The sequence below is a fragment of the Dryobates pubescens genome, chromosome 4, assembly GCF_014839835.1.
Source record: "Dryobates pubescens isolate bDryPub1 chromosome 4, bDryPub1.pri, whole genome shotgun sequence".
Classification (NCBI taxonomy): domain Eukaryota; kingdom Metazoa; phylum Chordata; class Aves; order Piciformes; family Picidae; genus Dryobates; species Dryobates pubescens.
In genome coordinates, this window is record NC_071615.1 from 40181763 (window position 1) to 40205342 (window position 23580).

Sequence of the window (23580 nt, forward strand, 5' to 3'; positions counted from 1 at the left end):
AGATTATTTTCCTATTATCGTGTATGTGTTATGTGTTTGCCAGGTACTTTCACATTAAATAGCTATTAGGTAGCTGTTCATGTGTAACACCATCCTCGGGAAAGCTCTTGTGGTGCAGTGAGAACTGGAAAGTCTCCATCTCAGACTGGAGAAATGCTCTGAGTGTTTGTTGTGAAGCATTAATAGTGCCTAGGAGATTCCCACTAAATACTGCTCAGAGTGCTAGGCTGTGCCGGGCTTTTAGAGCCAGACTGATTGTTAGTGTGTTTAGTACAATGTTAATCTGGCAGTATTTTTACAGAGAATGGAAAGAAAGTGCTAAAATAATTTGTGAAATCTCCAGCTGCCAGTGGGAACGTTTGAAGTTTGCATACAGTGAAGATTTCACTCGTCGTTTGGTCAGGTCTGAAGCAGGCTTTGGGTGAAATTGGTCTTTTCCCCACTAGGAATGATGCCTGTTCTCTTTCTCCATTTATATTTACTATACATTCGTTTTGTTGTTTTCTTCCCACAGTGGATGTAAAGTCAGAGGTTCCCGTGGGATTAGAGCCTATCTCACCATTAGACTTGCGAACTGATCTCAGGATGATGGTTCCCATGGTGGACCCAATTATGCGTGAAAAGCAGCTACAGCAGGAACTACTTCTGATCCAGCAGCAGCAGCAGATTCAGAAACAACTGCTGATTGCAGAGTTTCAGAAGCAGCATGAAAATCTGACCCGCCAGCATCAGGCCCAGCTCCAGGAGCACATAAAGGTAGCAACATTTTTCATTTATCCCTCACTTTATCTGCAAACTGAATGTGCTCAGGCAGACATGAAAAGGCAGCATGCCTGAAAGGTTCATTGTGACTGAAAGATGGTGTTTGAGTGGTTATTTCTCTGTATTTGGGTGACAAAAGCCTTTTCAAGCAAAACTCTAGCACCTATCAGTGAGTTGCTCACAGCAGACCAAGGCAGTGCTATGAGGATCAAGCTCATGAAAGCACCACATCCACAGAAGATCAAGCTACCTATTTTACAAAGCTGGATTTTCAGCCAGGCTTCAGTATGGCTGTCTTTTCTGCATGTGCAGGTTTGAGTATACTAAAAGACTGTGTATTTGGGCTGCTGTTTGGGTCTGTGCTCACAAATCAAACTGATAGACAAGTGCATAATATTTATATTTGCATTTGTAAAACAGGCAGGCCCTGGAAGTGTTGTGTTTTCACTCTTCTCTGAGCTGCCTCATAGCATGCAAAATGATTTATTGGTTTACATGCACTATGCTAGGATTGCTATAGTGGATTTCAAATGAGAATTTATGATCTTGCCTTTCTTTTTAATTTTTCCTTCTGATCTACTTGCCATTATGCTACTGTGCTGAGCTTCTGCTCGATGCAGCTGACAAGTGCAGTGGAGCAGAGCTGGGTGATGCATGGGCAAAGAACCCTGTGCAGTTCCCAGGCATTTTTGCCAAGAGAGAAGGAAGTGAAACCAGAGCAGCAGACTGCTACCTGACATTAGAGTTCACTTTAGCAACAGCCAGTAATGCCATATGCAATATCCTGCTTAAAAGACTGAACAGAGTCTGTTAAGAGATTAAAAGAAGTGTGAGCATAAAAGCAAGCACTGATACTCAGTTATTTAAGGAGCTTGTTTTAGGCAGGGGTGACCTAGAAAACAGTTCAGACTGCCCTTTCTCATGTCTTTTTGTTCTGTGCAAGTTACAACAGGAACTCCTAGCCATTAAACAACAGCAAGAACTCCTTGAAAAAGAGCAGAAACTGGAGCAGCAGAGACAAGAGCAGGAACTGGAAAGGCATCGCAGGGAACAACAGCTTCCTCCCCTCCGAGGCAAAGAAAGAGGCCGAGAAAGTAAGAGCGGATGGACCATGAATCCTAACAAGAAATATCTGTTCCCCTTTTCCTGCTCTCAGCCAAAGTGGGTGACAAACATGAATCTGAAGCAGGCCTATTACAGTGTGAAATATGCAACTAGAGAAGTCAAGGCTGTGCTTGCAGAAAGGCAGGGCCACCTCCTGCAACAGAAACGCATTGCTGGTTTGTCTGCAAACTTGGAGGACTGTAGCAAAGCATATTTTGACAGACTATGCTTCTCAAGAATGTAGTTCTTGTTATAAGAAAGGAGGGAAATTGAAAGGCTAAAGGTTCACATGAGAACTTATTTCCCAATGCAGGAAGCACTTCAAAGCAGCAAAAAATCAAATTACTTGGTGATTAAGTAATTTGAGCATTATTTCAATACTGAAAATGTAATATTTAAGAATATCTTTGGTTAAGACTTCTAAATACTTTTTCTAGTACTTCTAAGTACTTTTTCAAGCTGCTTTGTGTTTGTTCCTGATGCCATTTTAAGGTGCCCAACCAAGAGTTATTTCTAGATCATTTATAGCTCTAAGGCAAATGACAGAAAGGATACTGTTGGAATTTGGTGCTCACTAGAGGGAGACAGATACAAATAATTCTTGTTAGTGAGGTCAGCTTAAAAATCAGGTTGTTGAAGTACACTGTGAAGGTATTAAAAATGAAGCTGCCATGATCAACTTGCCTGTTAAATGAGCAGAAGGATCAACTGACAAAGATCGAAGCAGACGAGTGGTATATTATGGTCATGGGGATCACATGCGCCTTCCTAGTTCAAAAATCTATCACTTGTAAGTGTACCATACAGTAGACTTTAGAAACTAATGTGTCTATGGTATTTCCAGTGTACTTTGGTGAATGATGAATCCATGAAAGCATCACCAGCCTATTAACCCAGCAGTGGGAGGGTGTCAGAAGCCACAGGAACAAAATGTTCCTATAAGTGGTATGAAAAATTAGCCTCCGTATAAACTGTTGGGCTTTATTTGTATTCCCACCAAAGGAAGAGCAGTGATGTAAACTTGATGATTCCCTTCTCAGTTTGGCTTGCTGGGTGGCTGTTCAGTATGTGGCAATCGATTCAAGCAGCATTTGTGATGCCCCAGCCCCTGCATTTGCTGATTATGATCTGCTTAGTAAGTAAAGGAGGGAAGGAAGGAATGAGGAGTCTGAAGCTGAGGAGTAGTAGAGGTATTTTATGGGAACTGGGTCACAGGGGGACATGCTCATCAGCCAGCCATGCTGTGTCAGGGATGAGTAACAAAATACTTAAAGTATCAGTATGCCTTACTTTCAAAGAAATTTATTTTTTCTTCCCCTTTATTTTTCACTCTTAATGGAAAACTGAAAGTAGAATTTCCTTTTTCGTGTTTTTTGTTTGTTTGGTTGTTTTTTTAATGATGAATATTATGACTGTGAGTGAAGAAGCAAGTCCCATGCTGCAAGTAGGCACTGGTAGCTTAACCTCAAATTGACATGCCCTGCTTCTTGTCGCATTCTGACCAAGAAAAGACAAAATGCACTGTGTCTTCCTGGGATTTTGGTCTTTCTGTTGGTTTTGTGTCTCAAGAGTAATCAACTAAGACTCCTGTTTCAGACTGTGGTCTGTGTTCCAGACATCACAGGTACAGGCTCTTAAGTGGCTTGAAAAAGCTCATTGCTGGTGCTTTTTGTGGCACTCTGCTCGTAATAAGGATAGTGTTCAGAGGGCAGTTTTGCTGTGCTATTACTATTACTTTGCTAAATGAAAAAGCTTTGTTTACTGCAAACTCAAAGTGACCTTTTGTCACTATCTTTTTAGTTTTATCCTTGATTTTGGATTTGTGAGTTATAAGGAAATAATTTAAATTCTTTAGATACAGCTGGCCCTGGATGAATGGCCTCCTCTACTGTTGAAATATTCCTTATGACTTCACTGGATTTCTGGGTTATGGCCAGCTTCAGTCTTCTACAGACAAGCATTTAATCTGAATGTTATCTCATTTTGACTGATATCCACCAATATTTTTTATGGTTTACAAACCTCCAGCAGCAAGACACGGGCCCTTTTTTTCTGATTTAGTTTTTGTTTCCTTCAGAAATGTGGGGGTTTTAAGTACAGATAAGATATGTTTCATTCTGTGTGTCTTAGGGGCAGTGGCAAGTACAGAAGTAAAGCAGAAGCTTCAAGAGTTCCTCTTGAGTAAGTCGGCAACAAAAGACTCTCCAGCAAATGGGAAGAATCATTCCGTGAGCCGCCACCCCAAGCTCTGGTACACGTATGTTCAGTATTAAGCTGTTTCCTTGTCTTGTTGAGGTATGTGTTAAAACTTGCCAGAATGCTTCTCCAGCAGAGGTATTGAGAGTCTGCTTCCCGAGCAAGACAGAAGTTCAACCCAGAAGTTAACAAAATGCCAACAACTGTAATTATTCTGGTTGAACTGAAGAGTGCTCTCTGTTCAGTGATGAGATGAGAGCTATACAGAACAAGATGCTATGAGAAATTTGGATAAGCTTTCTGTTTCAAATGCTTCATCTCTTGATGCTGTCACAGATTTACAATGAAAACTGTTATTTTTCCAATTCTCCTCGACTTTTGCTGTTAGAGCAACTTTGCTTGATTTACATGGATTTTGAATGAATTGCAGTGAAGTTCCTGAGTAGTACAAGTAACTCAAAAGGATTGTGAGAAAAAATAATGGTAATTTAACTTTCCTTACTCTGATGGGTTTTAGTATCCAAACCTTCATGTTCTTGTGATGCCTTGGCCTTGATAAGAATCTGCTTAGCCCATTGAAGCAAGTGGTTTGAGTCATGCAATAAGCCTACAAGCATTTTTAAAGTGCAGTTTTTACAGGTTTTATCCTTTTTTTCTTTTTTAATGAATTTCTCTTCAACTCCCTTATTACAGCAGACACATAAGTCAATCAAACAAAATGACTACCCTTCTGAAAGACTTCAATGTTATGCCCAGACTGACCTTTGGTGTAGGACAAACAGAAATACATGTGGCACACCATATTTCCATCTTGAGCTTGGTGGGGTTTTTTAAAAAGAGTTAGTGGAGGCCTGCCCTTGGAGTTTCCATTCTGAGCTAATCAGAGCATTATAGTAACATGATTTAATACACACTTACTTTGTTTCTGGTGGAGATACAAAACTTTGTTCTTTCCTTTTCTTTTTCACCCCCCCCCCGCCCCCCAAATAATGTTTAAAATTCTCTTGAGTATGTAAGATTTCTGGACTATGTGAGGTTTGTTCTGAGTCTTCAGGTGAGTGAGAACAAGGAGCTCTTCTGCTGCAGTAGGGGAAGCAATACTTCCTCTCAAGACAGTGCCCCTTTTGACAAAGACATATTGTTGATTGATGACACTGCGTTGGAAAGACAGAGACTGTCAAAAGCCAAGTTAAATTGTGTTTACATAAACACTAAGTTGGAAAGTTTCTCTCCTTTCCCTCTGTTCCCTTCTAAACAGAAAAATCAACCAAACAAAACCCACCCTGTTTCTGAGCCAAATGATGCAATCTCTTTGAAATTTGCAGTTTCTGTGTTCAGGAAGATCTGCCCACACTATTTCTGTCATCCAGCAGTTGTCAGAAAGCACTCCTCAGATTGGAGCTTCTCTGCTGATGTGAGTGCTACGTACTGCAGTGCAGTGTGCTCACAAAACTTATAAACTGAACTTAAAGGCAAGGTTTTATCAGCCTTGCCCATTGAATAGTTTGCTTTATTTTTCCATCCTGGTTAGTTTTATATAAGGCCCCCCCCCCCCACCCCCCCCATATTTGGATAGAAGAGGCCGGGTCAATGTACATCTATTTGTGTGTGATAAACAGGGCTTAAATGGCTTGTCCTGTGCCTCAGCTGGTCTGTATTAAAGTGCAACAATCTCACAATCTCAAGTGGTCAGTTCCCCAGACTGGTGACAGATCCTGTCTGTAGGTCACCATGACTCTCTTCCTATGTGACTTTTATAAGAAGTGCAAAAAGTGCATTCTTGGGAATCCCGAGGAGTGCCATAACTTACTGTAGAAGTGAAATTGGTTACATGAGCCTGTGGTTTGTGCACACTTAGAGGAACAAGAACATAAACACAGCTGAGACATGTGTACAACATGTGTAGATAGTTACTGCTGGTCACCTCAGTGACTGCTAATTTGTGACCTCTCTGTGCCTGCTGCAGGGCTGCCCACCATACCTCACTGGATCAAAGCTCTCCACCCCTGAGTGGGGCCTCGCCACCGTACAAATACACTTTACCAGGAGCACAGGATGCCAAGGATGATTTTCCACTTCGTAAAACAGGTGAGTTAGCCTAGTTTATTCCAGTCCCTTACCCAGCAGTTCTCCTACCCTTTGTTTTAACTGTGCTGTCCATCAGCAAGGCATGTGTCATAATCCACAAAGGCTGTTCAGGATGGTACTGTGGTAAGTTCAAAGATCCTGACTGCACCTTTATGAGGTCAGACTGACCACATGATATCAGGAGTTGGTGTTTCCCAGTGCTGACAGCTGGTGCAAACTCCAGTCCTGATAAATTTAGTGTCTAAGCAAACCATAGTGTCATGGATTTTTTTATGCATTATTTTCTTTGTCTCAGTGTTACTTCTGAGTTTAATAGCTCTCTCTCTTTGTCATGGTAGATATAGTCTCTGTCTTCAGACAGTATATTGCCTTTGGACAATGTTTTTTCAAGATATTTTGCAGGGAATTTGTGGAAATAGGAATTGGATTAATACCATATTTTGTGTCATTGGTTATCAAAGTTTATGTATGCATGTGCATGCACACACAGATGCTTCTGTGTGCTTTTTACACATAGGAATGTGTAATATTGTACAAGAAATGTTCATTTGAACATTTCAGAATGTTGTAGAGGACTTAGCAGCTGAACCTTTTGTCAGCAGGTGAACTGTAGGCTTGACTTTTTCTGCACCATAAAGAAGCTGGAAAGATTGTAGTGAAGTCCATGTGGCTGTTGCCTCAGGTCCTTGATGCGGTGACCAGTATCCAGGAATGCAGGGAGACACTAAAAGAAGTGGGTGGGGGGAAGAAAAGAAAACATAAGCTTGCTTATTGCATGAGTCTGCTGTTGAGTGATATAGTTACACTCAGAGAGAAAGTCTGACTCCCTACTGTGCTAACAGCCTTTGAATGTGATTTAGCCACTGGGAGATTGAAAACTGACTGCAAAACTGGTACTCACTTGAAAAGAAGTGGCATTTGGAACCAGCATACATTGAGAAGGAAAATGAAGTCTGTATCTAATACTTTGGGGCAGACTCTCTAAGCTCATATTATATCCCCAAATATTTTCAAAGGCATGAAAGCATGGAAAGCAGAATGCTAATTTATTCTAGCTGAATTACTCTTTGTACAATATTGTGGCAATATAACAAGATTCTATAAAATCTTGTTGAGGCTGTTCAGTCACAATAAGCCTTTATGTGGTTCTCTGCTTAATACCACTGTACAACATATATATATCCTGTGCCAATGGAATATGCATTTTCCTTCTTTAAACAAAAGGATACACTCTGCATCCTCTAAATGCTGTGAATTCATGCACAGGGTTTTGAAAAGCAAGTTTTAATTTTTCTTCTGTGTTTATGCATCTTAAATGTTATGGTCGATATTTATGATGTGTCAGACTGTTGATCTGTAAACCAAAACATTTTCAAACATTCTAACAGGGAAGTTCTTGTGCAGCTGCTAATACTTTTATATCTCTGTGGGGGTTTCAAAATATTCCTTAATTCAATTCCCATTGTCTGCATAAGAAGACTATAATATAATTAAATCCAGATGTTCTCTATATGTTATTCCAAATATTTGGGAATGCAATGCATCAGTTCCAAAACTGAACAATGGATGTGATGACTCTGAAAAGATACTTATAGGATACATAGGCAAATATTACAACAATCATTGCCATAACTCTTCCTATTACATTTGCATAGCAGTTCTGATAAGGAAATATAAATGAAGCGTACAACATATTGTGTGTTAGCAGGGCAGTATATTTGGTAGCTCTCCACATCCTTGAGAACAGCAACTGTATAAATATCCTGTTTACACATCCAATCTCCCTGAGTACTAGAGTTGTTTAGTTCCAGCCTACAGCGACATCCCCACAAAGGTTGTGATGATTGTTCATCAGGTTGAGAGCAAAAGCAACAGGAACCAGATCGACACAAGTCAAATGACCCTAAACTGATCTGTGTGGTTATAGGGCCATCCTCCAGGCAGAGGGGACATTGTGGAGCCTGTGTCATCCTCATGGGACCTTACTAGACAAAGATGTCCCATGAACACTCATGTATATGGACAGGCTATAAGCCTGCAGAAATCTGACCTTTGCCATTGGGGTGAACCTCTTTTCCTTCCCTTCGGGCCATGAACACTTACTGCTACTGACTCCTTGTAAACCCTCTGTGGTTCTGAACCTGCATGAAGTCACCAATTCATGTGAAAGAAGACCTCACATTCCTTTCAATCTTAAGAAAGGAATACCTGTTGTGGGTTTTAATCACAGCTTTGTTTTGCTTTTCAGTTTTATTTGCCATATTTGTAATACAAAACATAGCGGTATCTTTCTCTGCTCCAACTTTACTATAATGCTCTTGGAAGGTAATTGTGATTGAATTGGTTACTTTAAGATCAGATTTAATGGGCAGCAAAGCTGGGTCATTCTTTCCCAATACCCTAATGTGTTTTTCAGTGCTAAGGGAACACCAAGTGTCACACAGGCATTGTAAATCATGACTCTTGGTGGCTCGGTTCCTAATCTGTCTAACTTTAGTTTAATTGGTCCTGAAGTGGCATCGCCTTACTAATCTTTTTAAAAATAATTCAGAGAAATTATGATAAAAACCCAATTCTCCTAGTATCTAGAATGATGGGATGCATAGCTAATGAGGTAAAGGCTTAAAAGTCTTAGTTTCAGTGACTGTGGTTACTCAATAACTGTCCTAGCCATGTGGATTATTCCTTTCTGTACAAGATGCAGCAGAACTTGTCAGCAGTGAGCTTCACACAGCTCAGCTGCATAGAGGATTGGGACAGTCCTAGGGGCTAGAGGCCAGGACATGCAGCTCTTTGCACAGCTGCATTTAGATGCTCCGTGTTGACAGACTTTCAAAAGAGCAGAGCAAGGGGAGCTATTGCTTCACTGGATAGATAAATATACCATAAGGAGAATATGTAGCAAAGAGCAGAATTTAGCCTAAACAGCATAAGATCAGGCTTTAAAATTGCCCACAACTTTCACCATGGGTACGAGTCATGTGTTTTCTGCCAGGCATCCGAATGGCTGAGCAGCACATGGCTCATTAACTTGCAATGAGACTGTTGCATCACAATGACCCAGAGAGGTTTGGAAATTCCTCCCTATTACTGAACGCTGTTGAAATTCATACTGACTGTTGTAAGAGCTCTGATGGAAGCTGTGCACCTTTGGAGACCTGACCGCTTCATGAAGGGAACGCTTGATTGTTGAGATCTGTAATTCTGTCTATCTGACTGAGAAAACATTATCTGCTTGACAAAAGTTTACTGTAAAACTAACACAAGTAGAATAGAAGTTGTTTTCAAAGAAAGTTTTGATGTTTTTTTTATTGGGTGGTTGGGTTTTGGTGGGGTTTTTTTTACCTTCTTGAAATAAATGCAGGAATTCTGGCAAACGGCCCTAACCTTTGCATTTTCTTCAGTCTGTAACATTTCATTTTCTGTGTGCAAGTGTCGATGCAAACCAGCAAAATACAGTAAATTCCAGTAAAGGTTAGCTCTCTAACCAAAGCTGTAGGGTTTTTACAAATGTTTCTATCGATGGAATTTCTGGATTTTGCCTTACGTTTTGGCTTTTGTTGGAAGAAATTCCTGGGGACATCATCACATCGAGTATAAATGGTTTTTTCTCTCCTGAGTGTAGCACAATCGTGGCAGAATGGGAATGTCAATCAGTATTTCCCTTTATTTTGGGTTTATGCCAGCTGAATCTTTCCTTGCTGATGGAGTTGTAAGCTTACAGCTTGCATTTTGCTTGGGGATCTGAAGATCACTCTCAGTAGCACTGCTTTGTAGCTCACTTTCTAAAAACTGGAGGCATCCTTAATGCTAATGTAGCATAGGGGTTTTAAAATAGCAAGTAGTACTAGGTTCTTGCTTGGAGGGTGGAAATCATGTAATTTCATACAGGAAAAAGGAGGAGATGAAGGATTGTTTAATATTGTGATGAAAGAGAGGAAGAAGGCTGTGCTGCACAGTCATGAGGATCACTTTGTGAAAACCATATTAAGTTAACCTGATTAGGCAGTAGAATAACAGCATGGCTCTTGCATAATGAGAGCGAAAGAGTCCTGAAAGAGAACTCAGCAGATGTCATTTAAAAAAAGAATACAATTAGAATCTTTCCTTACCATTATTCTTTCTGCACTTAGTGACTCAGTAATTTACTGGAGCAGTTGAAACCGAGAAGAAAAATGTTTTGCATGTGAAAGTTTTTCTCCTTTTCTGCCACCAAATTCCATTTCTGTTTGCATTTTCTAGGAAAATACTCTCCTGTGAAGTAACAGTATATGAAAAAGCTGGATTTCTTTTGTTCTTTGGTAAAAACAAGGCTCAGAGGATCACAAACCCTTAATTACTATGTCTGCCAAAATGAAGGAGTCGAGCTCAGTTGAGAGAAGAGTTATTTTCTGCAGCACTTATGAGTGAGCACAATAAATGGGAGAGGCACTTTGTTTATTGAATCAGGGAAACAAGGCAAACAGGAAATTAATCCCCTCATTTTATCCCATTTTTCAGGGATGCTAAGCATTCCTGCCTCTCAAGAGTCCTTGTTTTCCTGCTTTAATTAACAGTTTTGACAAATTTAGACTAGGTCATGTGCCCAAAGGAAATCACACCAGTGCTTGGCATAAAGAGAAGGGAGTGGGGAAAGTATCCTGATTCCCAGCCCTTCTTTTTCTTGGTTTCTCTTCCATTATTCACCAGACACTTTTAGGTTTCCTAAATTCACTATCAGAAGTTTGAGAGGGTATAATTAGTAGTAAGAGATATTAGAAAGGGAAGAATGTTTCACTTACAGTTAAAGAGGGAATCTGAAGCAAACTGTTGTTAACAGCTTCTTCTGGATTCATTTAATGAACAGGCCAAAACAGAGTTCAGCCCCCAGGAGCCAGCAGATCTGAGGCAATGTAATTCCATAGTAGCTGGGCTGCAGTCTTAGGTCCATCAGGGCTCTGCAGCCTCCTAAACTGGCAGTGAGGAGGGATTCCCTGTCACTCTAATTTAGCTTGAGTTAAGTGGGGAAATATTTCCAGATAGGTCAAAATAAAAACGAATGCTAGGATAGGCTTAATGACACTGTCAGAGAGAACAGAATTTGTGTAGGTCTGCTTTGGTATATGAAAAACTTCCAGGGCCTGCAACAGAATTCAACAGAAGTAATCACCAGAATTCCTGTAAAGACCATCGTGTTCTTCCTCTCAGTGCAATACTGTTCCTCATACTTACTTTCTTTCTTTCTTTAACACTTTTAATTGAAGGAAGCAAAGGTTTTACACCTGGGTGCATCTTACTCAGTTTCAAGATGACCTGGATAAAAGTTTTTCATTGTGCTATGGTTTCATGTATATATATCTCACTTTCTATCTTGCCAGGAATTACTTTGTTGTGCTAGATACCTTCATGTTATTAGAGTAATTACACAATCTTGGTCAAAATACTACATTAGTTCACCTTATACTGCCCAATGCATAGGCCAGAATGCAATTACAAAGTTCTGCTTCATGAGGTTATTTAAAGGTTTTCTTACACAAACTCTATATGCTTTCAGAAATGTTTTATAAACTAGCATTAACAAGTAGCCTACTTAACTTTTTGATAAACAGGTAATAAGAGAGTAGGCACCTTTTTGACTTTTGAACCTAAAGGAAACAGCCTAAATAAGGAGCAAGGAGCAGTTCTGAAATCTAAAGCATTTTAAGAGACTCTTTGAAGTCAGCAGAAACTGATTTCAGTGAGACTAGGATTTTATTTCCATTGTACCTAGGGCAGGCCCAGTTGAAAATTCCTGGACAAGTAAACAAAGAACATCTAAAAGATGGCAAAAAGAGAGAAACAGACAGAGAAGTGAAAAAGTGGAAATCACGTGGTGTCAGATCATCCAAAATAGAAGACGTTGGTTAGTAAAGATTGCACTTCTCCAGACTCCTGCAAAACATAGTTTCACTGAAAAATCTGTTCAAACCCACAGCTCTAATTAAGGGGTTTAGCTGCCAAATAACATGTACTGGCTAAAGCCAAGTATTACAGAGCCATTCATGAACAACGGCAGAAGCTTTGTACTTTGCTTTTGATTTTCTCATGGGAAAGTAATATAAATGAGAGTGATACCTCCCTGTTGGCTCTAACTGTTAGAAATGCAAAGCATGCTGAAATTGTACATAATTCTCTTCCAAAGGAAAGGAAATAGCATTTCAATGGTTTTCCTCAGTGTCTCGTTGAGTTATGGTGGTTCACAATTATTCCTGTTAAATTACTCTACCAGATGGAAGGTTACATTGTATATTTAGCTAATTAAGTTGCAAGGAACTGAAGTTGTATCCCAAAGTGCAAAGAACCTATCTAAAAGTAAATTTGTTTTAATTCCATTTCATTGTGAAGTTGTAGTGTCAACTTCTAATTTAGACTTTTAAACAGGTGGGGTTTTTCTCCTAGCTTGGCTTCACATGGAGAGATCCTTTCACAAAGTCAGCCTCACTTACAGAAGTTAGACAAACACATTTTAGAAGTCAAAATAGCTTTGAGGACAATTTTATCTTAATTTGTCTTCAGTGGAACAGAAGTGCTTTCCTACTCTTGAGCTGAGTTTGGCCCATAGTTCTCATCTTCTAGGAAAGTAAGATAACTGTCTTTTGGTTGCTTTCATTTTCTTGCCATCTTGTATTCTATTTTGCCTTTGGACAACTCTACATTAGAGTCCTCTTCAGCAATCTAGACCTGCCCAGCACATCTACTGATGACACTGATGCCCAGTTAATGGTGATGGTGTTTCATCATGAATTTCTGACAGCCATTGACTGCCATCAATGAATTATCAGTGCTGGGTATTTTTCTAGTTAAAAAACATGGGATGCAATCACCATATAAATAATTCCTTCTATAAAAAGTAAATCATGTATCTAGGGGTCAAATTGTGAGCCTGCAGAAGCCTCAGCTTTTGAGATTAGGGGATTATCTCTGGTATTTCTTCACTGAATAATATATTTTTTTATCATGCAAAATTAGTGACTCAGTGGATATTGTTGGAGGAGCTAGGGTGAAGAGTGGAATTTGCTGTATTTGCAGGAAGTATGGTATTATATTTGCTTTATTTCTTCCCAGCTAGAAACGTTTGATACATGGTTGGAAGGGAGGGAAAGAATGGAGTGGAGACCTAACCAGGACTGCTGCCAGTCATGCATATCTAAATTTGGTTGTTACCATTCAAATGAGGAATGCCCTTTATGAAATGGCTTGTTTCACCTTCTTCTCTCTCCTCTACACCTCTTGAGAAATCAGATGTGATTTGGCTCCTATAAATGCTCTAAGTGCAAATTTGCCTAATTTGAAGATGCCCAAGGAAGATATGAATTAATTTTAACATACTCTTTTATTCTATGTTTCAAGACAGTATAATATTTGCTTTTTAATCCCCTCTTTATTACTGGGAGAGAATACACAGAATAAGATTAAGGTGGGCCTGAGGCAGCAATAATGTGCCATGGTTTCTGTACACTTGACATGTAATGAGGACTCAAGAAACCATGGCCTTATTGAAACCACTGTATAGCCTGATGGTGCAAATACAGAAATGCTGTGTCTGTCCTAAGGAATAGAAGTTACTAAGAATTGTATCAAGAGGCTTGTTCTTTGGCCTCACAGATTACATGCAGAACAAGTGTCAAAGGGTTATATCTCACACCGATCAGCTTCTCGTGAAAAATATAAAGATCTCTAACTCTGGCTAAAAGTAAGCAGTACAGTAAGTAATTCCCTCATCTAACTCAATAAATCATTCCTATAAAGATAACACTTGTTTGCATGGATAATAAACCAGACTGCAATGAATAACAAGGAAAAGTTAGATATTTAAAACAGCTTCAGGGAATATGTCATTTTTGAACCTTCTTTAGTAAAACAATGAAAATTTGCTAATCTTGTTAAATTGGCTTCCTTAGCCCGAAGAGAGCTGAAGGGCTGTGAGATCCTCTCTAATCTAATTAGCTCTTTTACCATGTGTTTCACTAAACCTGTTTTTTTATTTAGGGAATGGATATTTACCTTAGTCTGAATAAATAAAGCCTTGTACCTTTTACAAAAGTAAAATAAAGCAAAGGACTAAAGGGTTTCACATATGACCAGCACTCTCCTTAAAGCAAATGGTTGTGCAGGAAACAGTTTCAGTATATGCTGAAAACACATTAGGTGATACCAGCCAGAAAAACAAAGTGTCTCCATCCTGTACTGTTGTATCTGGTGCTCCCCGCCTCGTTGGGACCACCCAGCGGTCGGGTCCATGTAGTTCTTGGAAGAGGTTTAGAGGGCATGTGTAAATAGCTTTCAGTCACATGAATCTAATTCAGAACTCTTTCAGAATGGGCGTTTTAAATCACCAGAATTTGGATGTTGTTGAACCTACAGAACTGTACTACATGCTGCTGTCTCCCAGTTTGTCAGCCAGTGGGGAAGATGTCCATGTGTCCAGTATAATCTTGTATTGGTGTGTGGCCTTCTACAGCAAATGTCAGTCAGTCATATATGAAAACAAAAAGTCTCTGCAAATCTTGTCTATACCTAATATATTGAGCTATGTGGAGGCTGCTGAAATAGCTAGCGTGGGACTGCCTACAGGAAGCCAGAGCAGAAGCCAGAAACTACAAGCAGAGAATAGACTATTTTCATGTCTGTGAGAAAGACATGCAGAACAGGAATGGCTGTGAGACCGTCACATCTCTCAGAAGGAGAAACTCATTCACAGCTCTCCACAAAGCAGCTAAGGAATCTGGAAGCAGTTTTGGTCCCTGACCTATGTTCCCTGTCTCTCTAGCTTTGTGCTTAGCTTTGGTTGCATTCACAGTTTTAATGAGGAAGCCATATTATTTTCTCATTTATCCTTTCTGATTGGCACAGGGCTGTCTTGTGCCAATCATTCTATCTACATCACTGAGAGGGACCACTGCCCTCACACTAGCTTCTTAGGAACCTTAGTCACGCCTCTTTTGGCTGTTTTCATTGGTGCTGGGGTATGGTGGGATTTGACTTCTCCCTTGCTGCTTTCTTATATATATTACTGCAGTGACTGGGAGTCCACAGCATGGACCAGGAGCCTATTGCATTATTCGGTGGAGCTAACAAAATGAGGATCTCTTCACAGTATATTTCCTTACATTTTGCTCCTCCTGTTTCACTTGAAATCACAACAGAGATCTCAAAGTTACCTCATTATCCACTTTCAGTATCTTCTTGAAAAGCACTTCGATAGTGCTTGAAAGAAACTTGACAAAGGATGAGCCACAGGTATGCTGGCAGTGCCACCATCATGCTAACTAGTACCATCTCATTTTTTCTTGTGCCTCTGGTGGTCTGTACGCATACATCATCCTTTTGTCCTCTAACTTAGACTTTAAGTTATCTCAGGCATAGAATGTCATGGTTGTGTGTCATAAAGCACATATTGTTTATCTGTGCATGGGTCTCTGGTGCAATAGTATAAAAAACAGCATCCAATTTGGTGTAGAAGAAGAAAGGTTCCCCTTAACTATGTTTTCCTTCATTGATACTTGTTAGGTGTAAGGCAGGGGAAAAAACAGTAACTCCTGCATGGAGTACAGTATAGAATGTAGTGAAATGATCACAGCTAAAGAGAGTAGCAGCAAAAATTTACTTCAAGATTGTGAGGTCTCTGTTTCTTAATTCTTTCCGTTGACCTAATTACATTAGAGAAGTCCAACTTATTGTTTCAAAACAATTGGTAATAACAGCTGCTGCCTAGACAATAGGAACAGTTTATTTTTCTCCAGTAAGATGTGAATTTTGCTACTGCTGCTCATGCTGCAGCCAAATTTAGTGTCATTTACCTCAACTGCCCCACAGCTTTTCTAAACCAGCCGGCCAGTGAGGAAAAGGAAATGCTTTCACTTTAGAGCCTTTCAAGGTTTGGACAAAAGCTCACTTTCTGTTCTTCAGGTTTCCTATGTATGGCTTTAGCCTCAAGATGAGGACCTGCCCGCTGTGCACCCTCTCCCATCCCCCATTTCCTGCCTGGCTTCATTAAATGCTGATTTGAAGTTGGCACACACTTTTCTGATACAAAAGTAGTACTGTGTTTCAGGAGCCATCAGAAAGCAGAGCATTATTATCTTTTACATTCCCTTCATATATATGTCCTCTCCCGATGCACAGAAAGGATTTTTATCCTTCTTAAATATCTCTGTGTGTTTAATAAAAAGAAACAGTGAAGCGAAGCCATGTAAAAAAAACCCTCAGCTCAACTGGGAGTAATCTGGCCCCAGGCTATACTCTTCAATGCTGGTGTCTGCAAATTGCTAATATTAAGCAAAGTGGAGTATAGGCCATAATGACTTCACCAAATCATTTTCCTATCTCTTATGTTTATGTTTCACCAGCATGTTTTTCAGGAGAGAGTAGTTTTTTTTTTCCACCTGAGCAACTGTGGTTATTACAATTAAATCAATGTGTGCTTATACATAAGCTTATATATGAACAGTGTTACTTCTTTACTCCTATGTGAAGCCACCCTAAAAGATGAGAAAAATCACTGAGCTGCTGCTTTCTTCTTTGCCTCAAGCCAAAGTTCTTAGTTCAGTGGAGGTAATTATAAGTCATTACAAGGAGCTAGGTAACCATTCCTTGAATTGTCTATGATACCTTCTGTTGCAGTTTGAACTAATATGAGTGAAATATTATAAATCAAAATAGCCATAAGTGCAAAAGGAGTGAGCAACTTTTCTTCAAAACATCATCATTCCTGGTGACATCTAGTGTGATCCAACCTGGTTTTATTCTATTCCATTCTATTCTATCTTGGCACATTTTATATAGCATCTTAGCAAACAACTCAACTGTACTCCATCACTAGAACCATTGATCTTAATAATGATGAAAAGTGATAAAATACGAGTTTCCTGTGAATATTGTTATTATTAAAGATTTCCAGTGTTGTATCAGACTGCATATCTTGGTCTGAAACATACCCAACACACAGGCCACATAGAAGGGAGTGCTTGTCCCAGAGTGATGTAGTAAGTGACAAAGACTGCAGCTTACAGCAGGAGATACAGTCCCTTTGCTCTTGTGTGAACATTTCTAACATCCCCATCCCTGAAGGAAGAAGAGGAACAGCAGGAAAAAGATGTTCAATAATGCATGCTGGGCAGGGACTAAGAATTGGAAGAGTAGGGTTGAGCTCATGCCCCAGCATGACAAATGCTGAATTGAATGGAGATTTCATTTACTTTCTTTTTCTGCTAACTCGTGGTTCTTCTTGGGGCATAGGAGAGAGAACAGATACCAGTGTCCAGTTCTCTCTGCTTTGAGATATTTCTTAGCCAAGCTTCAGTTCCAGAAAGGGAAATACAAACAAATTCCGTTCTGCAATTATCTTTCATTAGCTCTTAGCAGTCTCTTTGATAAAGTTTACTTAGAACAGATAAATGAGTACATGAAATATTTTGTCATGCTAAAAATACCACACAGCAGAACTTCATTTATGGCTTCATATGAAAAGACCCATGTCCATTTAGGAAAGAAAGGTGGAACTTGCCCAAGGTGCATTAAATGTAATCCTAGTTTTTCTGGGAACTGGAATCCTGGGTCTTCATTTTCAGAGCAGATTCTGTGTAAATGTTCTTAGGACACCGTCATAAATCTAGTTGTGTGATGTGTTATTCAGAAAACATTGGAGTTCTGGGCCTAAAATTGCTGACCAAGAAATGTTCTGCAAGTAAGGCTTGTCATAATTTGTATTTCTAAGAGAAATGAAAGGGCAGCAGCGGAGGCTTCTCTATTTTTATCATCAGACCACAGTCCAATTATAAGGTTTAAAGTTCCAAGCCGTATTTCCACCCAATTTTTTACCTACAAGAGAGATAAAACCCATGTAGAATAAAAGTTGCATTCATTTCTTAGTACTCATGATATTAACAATAACTGATGGGTAAGTTCAGTGTTTAAATGGGATGAGAAAGATACTGACATCCAGAAAAATGTCAGCTGTCTTCCTCTCTTTCATAGCTTCTAATCTAAAATGGAAGCAGCAGATTGGCTGGGGAAGATGAGTAGTAAAATCTCTTGTCTCCGAGCTCTGCTTGCATCAGATGAGGTCCTACAGGAATATCAGTGGTGTCTGACACAACTAGTTGTTTCTCACTACATCTGCCTGAAGGGAGGTTGTCATGAGGTGGGTGTTGGTCTCTTCTCCCAAGTAACTAGTGATAGAACAAGAGGGAATAGCCTCAAGCTGCACCAGGGATGTTTAGGCTGGACATGAGGAAAAAAATTTTCGCTGAAAAGGTTGTCAGACATTGGAACAGGCTGCCAGGGAGGTGGTTGAGTCACCATCCCTGGATGTGTTTAAAAGCTATGTAGATGTGGTGCTTGGGGATATGGCTTAATGTTGGACTTGGCAGAGTAGGGTTAATGGTTGGACTGGATGATCTTGAAGAGTTTTTCCAACGTAAATATTTCTATGATTCTGTGAAAGCAATGCTTTAATTTGGATTGATGTATTCTGTCCTCTTCATTTCCAGCTTCAGAGCCCAATCTGAAGGTACGTTCAAGGTTAAAACAAAAGGTGACAGAAAGGAGGAGCAGTCCTTTGCTCAGGAGGAAGGATGGGACTGCCAGTTCATTCAAGAAGCGACTCTTCGAGGTGACAGGTAATTAAGAATGGAGAATCAGCTGCAACTGCTTGCAGAATAGCAGCAATATTTTGGAATTAAAACTTGTCTGCTAAACAAAAGATTGGGATTTTTTTCTGCTGCTGAGAAGAAAACCATACAAAATAGATAGCTGTGTATAATTAGTTGCCAATCTACAGCTTTCTACCCCTTACTAAAAAGTCATTTTCAATTTGAAAGTCATGCTTTAAAACCATCTTGGAAACCAGTACTTTACAACAGCAAGTACAGGAACAAATAAATGACAGGCTGTTGGTAGTTTTCTTCCTAGCTCTGACAATAACTGAGAGCCCTACAGATTTGCATTATAATTATTAATATCAGCTCCATGACATTTTGCACCTTTCATAATGCAAACTTCCTTGATCGAACACCTCGGCCTGATGCCTTTTTCTTCTTTAAAAAACCACATTATTTTATCTGAAAATAGCCCTTTATTTACATGTATTTCTGTTCTGTGAAAACTAATGAGAATAGGATGCAAGAACTTTACCTGACCAGACAGTGTAACTGGGTATGGGTTCACTTTAGTAAATCAAAGTCATCTCTAGAAAGAAAGTGTCAAAAATCAAAAAAACCCAGTAATTTCAGTTAAAGTAAGGATATATTTTTGCATGTGAACTGAGGCAGAAAGAGTGAAGGAGCAAAGAAGTGACTATGGATTTTTTTCTGCCATATTTAGATACTATTTTAATTTCTTGAGTACTTTAATTTAAAAGCAATCCATTCAAGTAGGCTTACCTCTACTAATGCTGCACTCTTCCATCTTTAACCTTGTTAACTGTTCCCAGTACATACATTTAATATATATCTGTGTAGGATGTGAATAACTCAATACAACAAATAATGAGATCATCCTCTTCCCTTTTATCTTAACAAGACCATGGGAAATTTTATATCAAGATAAGAGACAGCCCTTCAAATGCTGTTTTAAGATTTCTAAATGCTGTAAATATTCATTCATATTTGTGCCAAGGATACAGTGCAAGTGGTGTCATAGAATCATAGAATCAATAAGGTTGAAAAGACCTCAGAGATCAAGTCCAACCTATCACCCAACACCTCATGACTAACTAAACCATGGCTTCAAGTGCCATGTCCAATTCTTTTTTGAACATCTCCAGGGACGATGACTCCACCACCTCCCTGGGCAGCCCATTCCAATGGCCAGTCACTCTTTCTGTGAAGAACTTTCTCTTCACCTTGAGCCTTAACTTCCCCTGGTGCAGCTTGAGACTGTGTCCTCTTGTTCTGGTGCTGGTTGCCTGGGAGAAGAAACCAACCCCACCTGTCTACAACCTCCTTTCAGGTAGTTGTAGGCAGCAATAAAGTCTCCCCTGAGCCTCCCCTTTTCCAGGCTAAGCAACCCCATCTCCCTCAGCCTCTCCTCATAGGGCTTGTGCTCCAAATCTCTCAGCAGCTTTGTTGCCCTTATCTGGACATGTTCCAGTAAGTCAACATCTTTCCTAAACTGAGGGGCCCAGAACTGGACACAGGACTCAAGGTGTGGCCTAACCAGTGCTGTGTACAGGGACACAATGACTTCCCTGCTCCTACTGGCCACACTATTTCTGATGCAGGCCAGGATGCCATTGGCCCTCTTGGCCACCTGGGCTCATTGCTGGGTCATGTTGAGCTGGCTGTCAACCACCACCCCCAGGTCCCTTTCTGCCTGGCTGCTCTCCAGCCACCCTGACCCCAACCTGTAGAACTGCATGGGGTTGGTGTGGCCAAAGTGCAGCACCCGGCACTTGGACTTGTTGAATGCCATCATATTGGACTCTGTCCATCTGTCCAGCCTGTCAAGGTCCCTCTGGAGAGCCCTTCTGCCCTCTAACAGATCAACACCTGCTCCCAACTTGGTGTCATCTGCAAACTTACTAATGGTGGGCTCAATCCCCTCGTCCAGATCATCAGGAAAGATATTGAATAGGATTGGACTCAACACTGATCCCTGGGGCACACCACTAGTGACTGGCTGCCAGCTGGATGTGGCACCGTTCACCACCACTCTCTGGGCTCGGCCCTCCAGCCAGTTCCTAACCCAGCACAGAGTGCTGCTGTCCAAGCCACAAGCTGACAGCTTGGCCAGCAGTTTGCTGTGGGGGACAGTGTCAAAGGCCTTGCTGAAGTCCAGGTAGACTACATCCACAGCCTTCCCCACATCCACCAGGCAGTCACCTGATCATAGGAGATGAGGTTGGCAGGCAGGACCTGCCCTTCCTAAATCCATGTTGGCTGGACCTGATCCTTTGGCCATCCTGCAGGTGCACTGTGATTGCCCCCAGGATGATCTACTCCATAATCTTGCCTGGCACTGAGGTCAGGCTGACTGGCCTGTAGTTTCCAGGTTCCTCCATCTGACCCTTCTTGTGGATGGGCATCACATTGGCCAGTTTCCAGTCATCTGGGACCTCTACAGTGAGCCAGGACTGGTGGTAAATGATGGAGAACGGCTTGGCCAACTCATCTGCCAGCTCTCTCAGCATCCTAGGATGGATCCCATCTGGTCCCATAGACTTGTGGGGATCCAAGTGGCTCAGCAAGTCCCTAACTACTTCCTCATGGATTTCAGGGGGGTTATGCTGCTCCCTGACTCCATCTACCAGTTCAGGAGGACAGTTATCCTGAAGTCCTCCTGCCTTACTATTGAAAATGGAGGCAAAGAAGGTATTTAGAACCTCAGCCTTTTCCTCATCTTTAGTTACAATGCTCCCCTCCAGGTCCAATAAGGAGTGCAGGTTCTTCTTGCCCCTCTTTTTAGCATTAATATATTTACAAAACTGCTTTTTATTGTCTTTCACAGAAGTGGCCAGCTTAAGTTCTAACTGGGCTTTTGCCTCTCTAATTTTTCTCCTACATGATCTAACAACATCCTTAAACGTATCATGAGTTGCCTCCCCCCCTTTCCAAAGGCGATGCACCCTCTTTTTTTCCTTTAATTCCCTCAAGAGCTGCTTGCCCATCCAGGCCACCCCACCAGCTCACCTTTCGGCACGTGGGCACAGCCTGTTCCTGTGCCTTCAAGAGCTCCTGTTTGAAGTAGGCCCAACCATCCTGGACCCCTTTGTTCTTAAGGGCTGCTACCCAGGGACCTCTCCAAATTAGTTGCTTAAACAAGCTGAAGTCTGCCCTCTGGAAGTCCAAAGTCGCTGCATATTGAAAACTCCACTATCTCATGGTCACAGTACCCTAGACAGCCTCCTACCATCACATCTCCCACCAGCCCTTCTCTATTTGAGAACAGCAGGTCAAGCAGAGCCTGACCCCTGGTAGGCTCACTTAACAGCTGCATCAAGAAACTGTCCTCCATACACTCTAAGAACCTTCTGGACTGCCTCCTCTCTGTTCAGTTCCCAGCAGATGTCTGTCAGGTTAAAGTCATCCAGAAGGACAAGGCCTGATGATCTTGAGACAGCCTCCAGTTGATTATAGAGTATTTTATCAACCTTGCCATTATTACTTGTGGATGTAATGATTAGTCCACAGTGGGCTCATCTCCTTTCTGAACAGGAAGGTCTCATGAATTGGTGGCTCGCTATCATGACCTTTGCAAGCCTGCTATCTCTGTCATTTTGATCTCTGACAGAGACAAGAGTCTTTGCAACCAAAAAGAAAAGACTTTTCTCTTTGCACATTACAAGTTCTGTGTCTGTACCTCTGCCTGATACTGAGTATCATACCATCTTTATGGGAGAAATAAGGAGTAAATTCTTCCTTTGTGAAGCAGACTGATGAGAAGGGGAAAGAACTAAGACCTTGTTATCACTGTAAAATGAAACCCAAAAGAAATGGAGGATGAATTAAAATTTTTTAACAGAAGTAAATAGCATAACCAATAGCTACTTTGCAACAGCAAAACCTCCCTGTGCCATTAAGAGTATACAGTTAATCAAGGTTATGTGTTTCTTTCCAGGGTGAAATTTATGTGTGCTTAATCTGTGTTTCAGAATCCTCAGTCAGTAGCAGCTCCCCTGGATCAGGTCCCAGTTCTCCAAGCAATGGCCCAACCAGTGGTATGACAGAAAATGAAACCTCAGTTTTGCCATCTAACATTCAAGCTGAGGTAAGACTTATTTATTGGGTAGATGATTGTTCAGGTTTCAAGACTGGAGACACTTTAAACTTCAACTTCCTCATACTCACAAGCAGAGTAATTGCAGAGGATGTAATTATCAGGGGTACTAGGACACTGCAAGCTGACATCAGAGTATGTTATATATGAGTTATGTGGTCAGAAGGCCGTCATAGATGAGACACATTTTTAGGAGACGCTTTGCTAATAGCAGTCCAAACAAAAGCAGCAGTAATGCTACTGGAAGAGTGGGAGGGAGCTGTGGAAGGAGCTTGGAAGCATCTGTGGTGCAGAACATTACCTTCTGAGGTAACCTGAAGAAGTGCCCAGTGCTGAACACCAGTCTTTCGTGTAAGAGTGATTTAGGCATTGTTGACCCTAGCACATATTCATTAAGGTGGTCCCAGATGGCTGCTGAAGTAGATTTGTTTAATTGGAGTATCTGAGTTAGGTGAATAAATGATTTTTCACGTCTGCCTTTTATTTTGTTGTACCCAGGTTTTCTTACTAGGGAAGTACTTGCCAAGATCACTGACATGCCAGGGGGCTCAAATACCTGTTTTATAAAGCAAGATTGTACACAGAAGGAATCTTAGCTTCTCCTTATTCTGTTTCATACATACGTGCCTATAAAGACAGGAATGCAGATGGTAAATCAGTTGTGATGAACCTCATTTAGCACAGATGACATGTCTT

At 40.7% G+C, this 23580-nt stretch overlaps 1 protein-coding gene across 13 annotated transcripts in view; it reads left to right on the forward strand.

The window, feature by feature from the left end:
- Window positions 1–23580, forward strand: part of HDAC9 (histone deacetylase 9) — a 471044-nt gene that overhangs the window by 245798 nt on the left and 201666 nt on the right. For 7 of the 13 annotated variants that reach the window (XR_008462230.1, XM_054161160.1, XM_054161166.1 and 4 more), the window contains 6 exons: window positions 515–756; window positions 1706–1856; window positions 3997–4123; window positions 6029–6150; window positions 18660–18788; window positions 22760–22875. Coding sequence is in view for 12 of the 13 variants with exons in the window: in XM_054161160.1 (XP_054017135.1) it covers window positions 515–756; window positions 1706–1856; window positions 3997–4123; window positions 6029–6150; window positions 18660–18788; window positions 22760–22875 (887 nt within the window). In the remaining variant the exon portion in view is untranslated. The remainder of the gene's footprint in view (window positions 1–514; window positions 757–1705; window positions 1857–3996; window positions 4124–6028; window positions 6151–18659; window positions 18789–22759; window positions 22876–23580) is intronic. The other 6 variants (XM_054161157.1, XM_054161163.1, XM_054161158.1 and 3 more) reach the window with 3 other exon arrangements.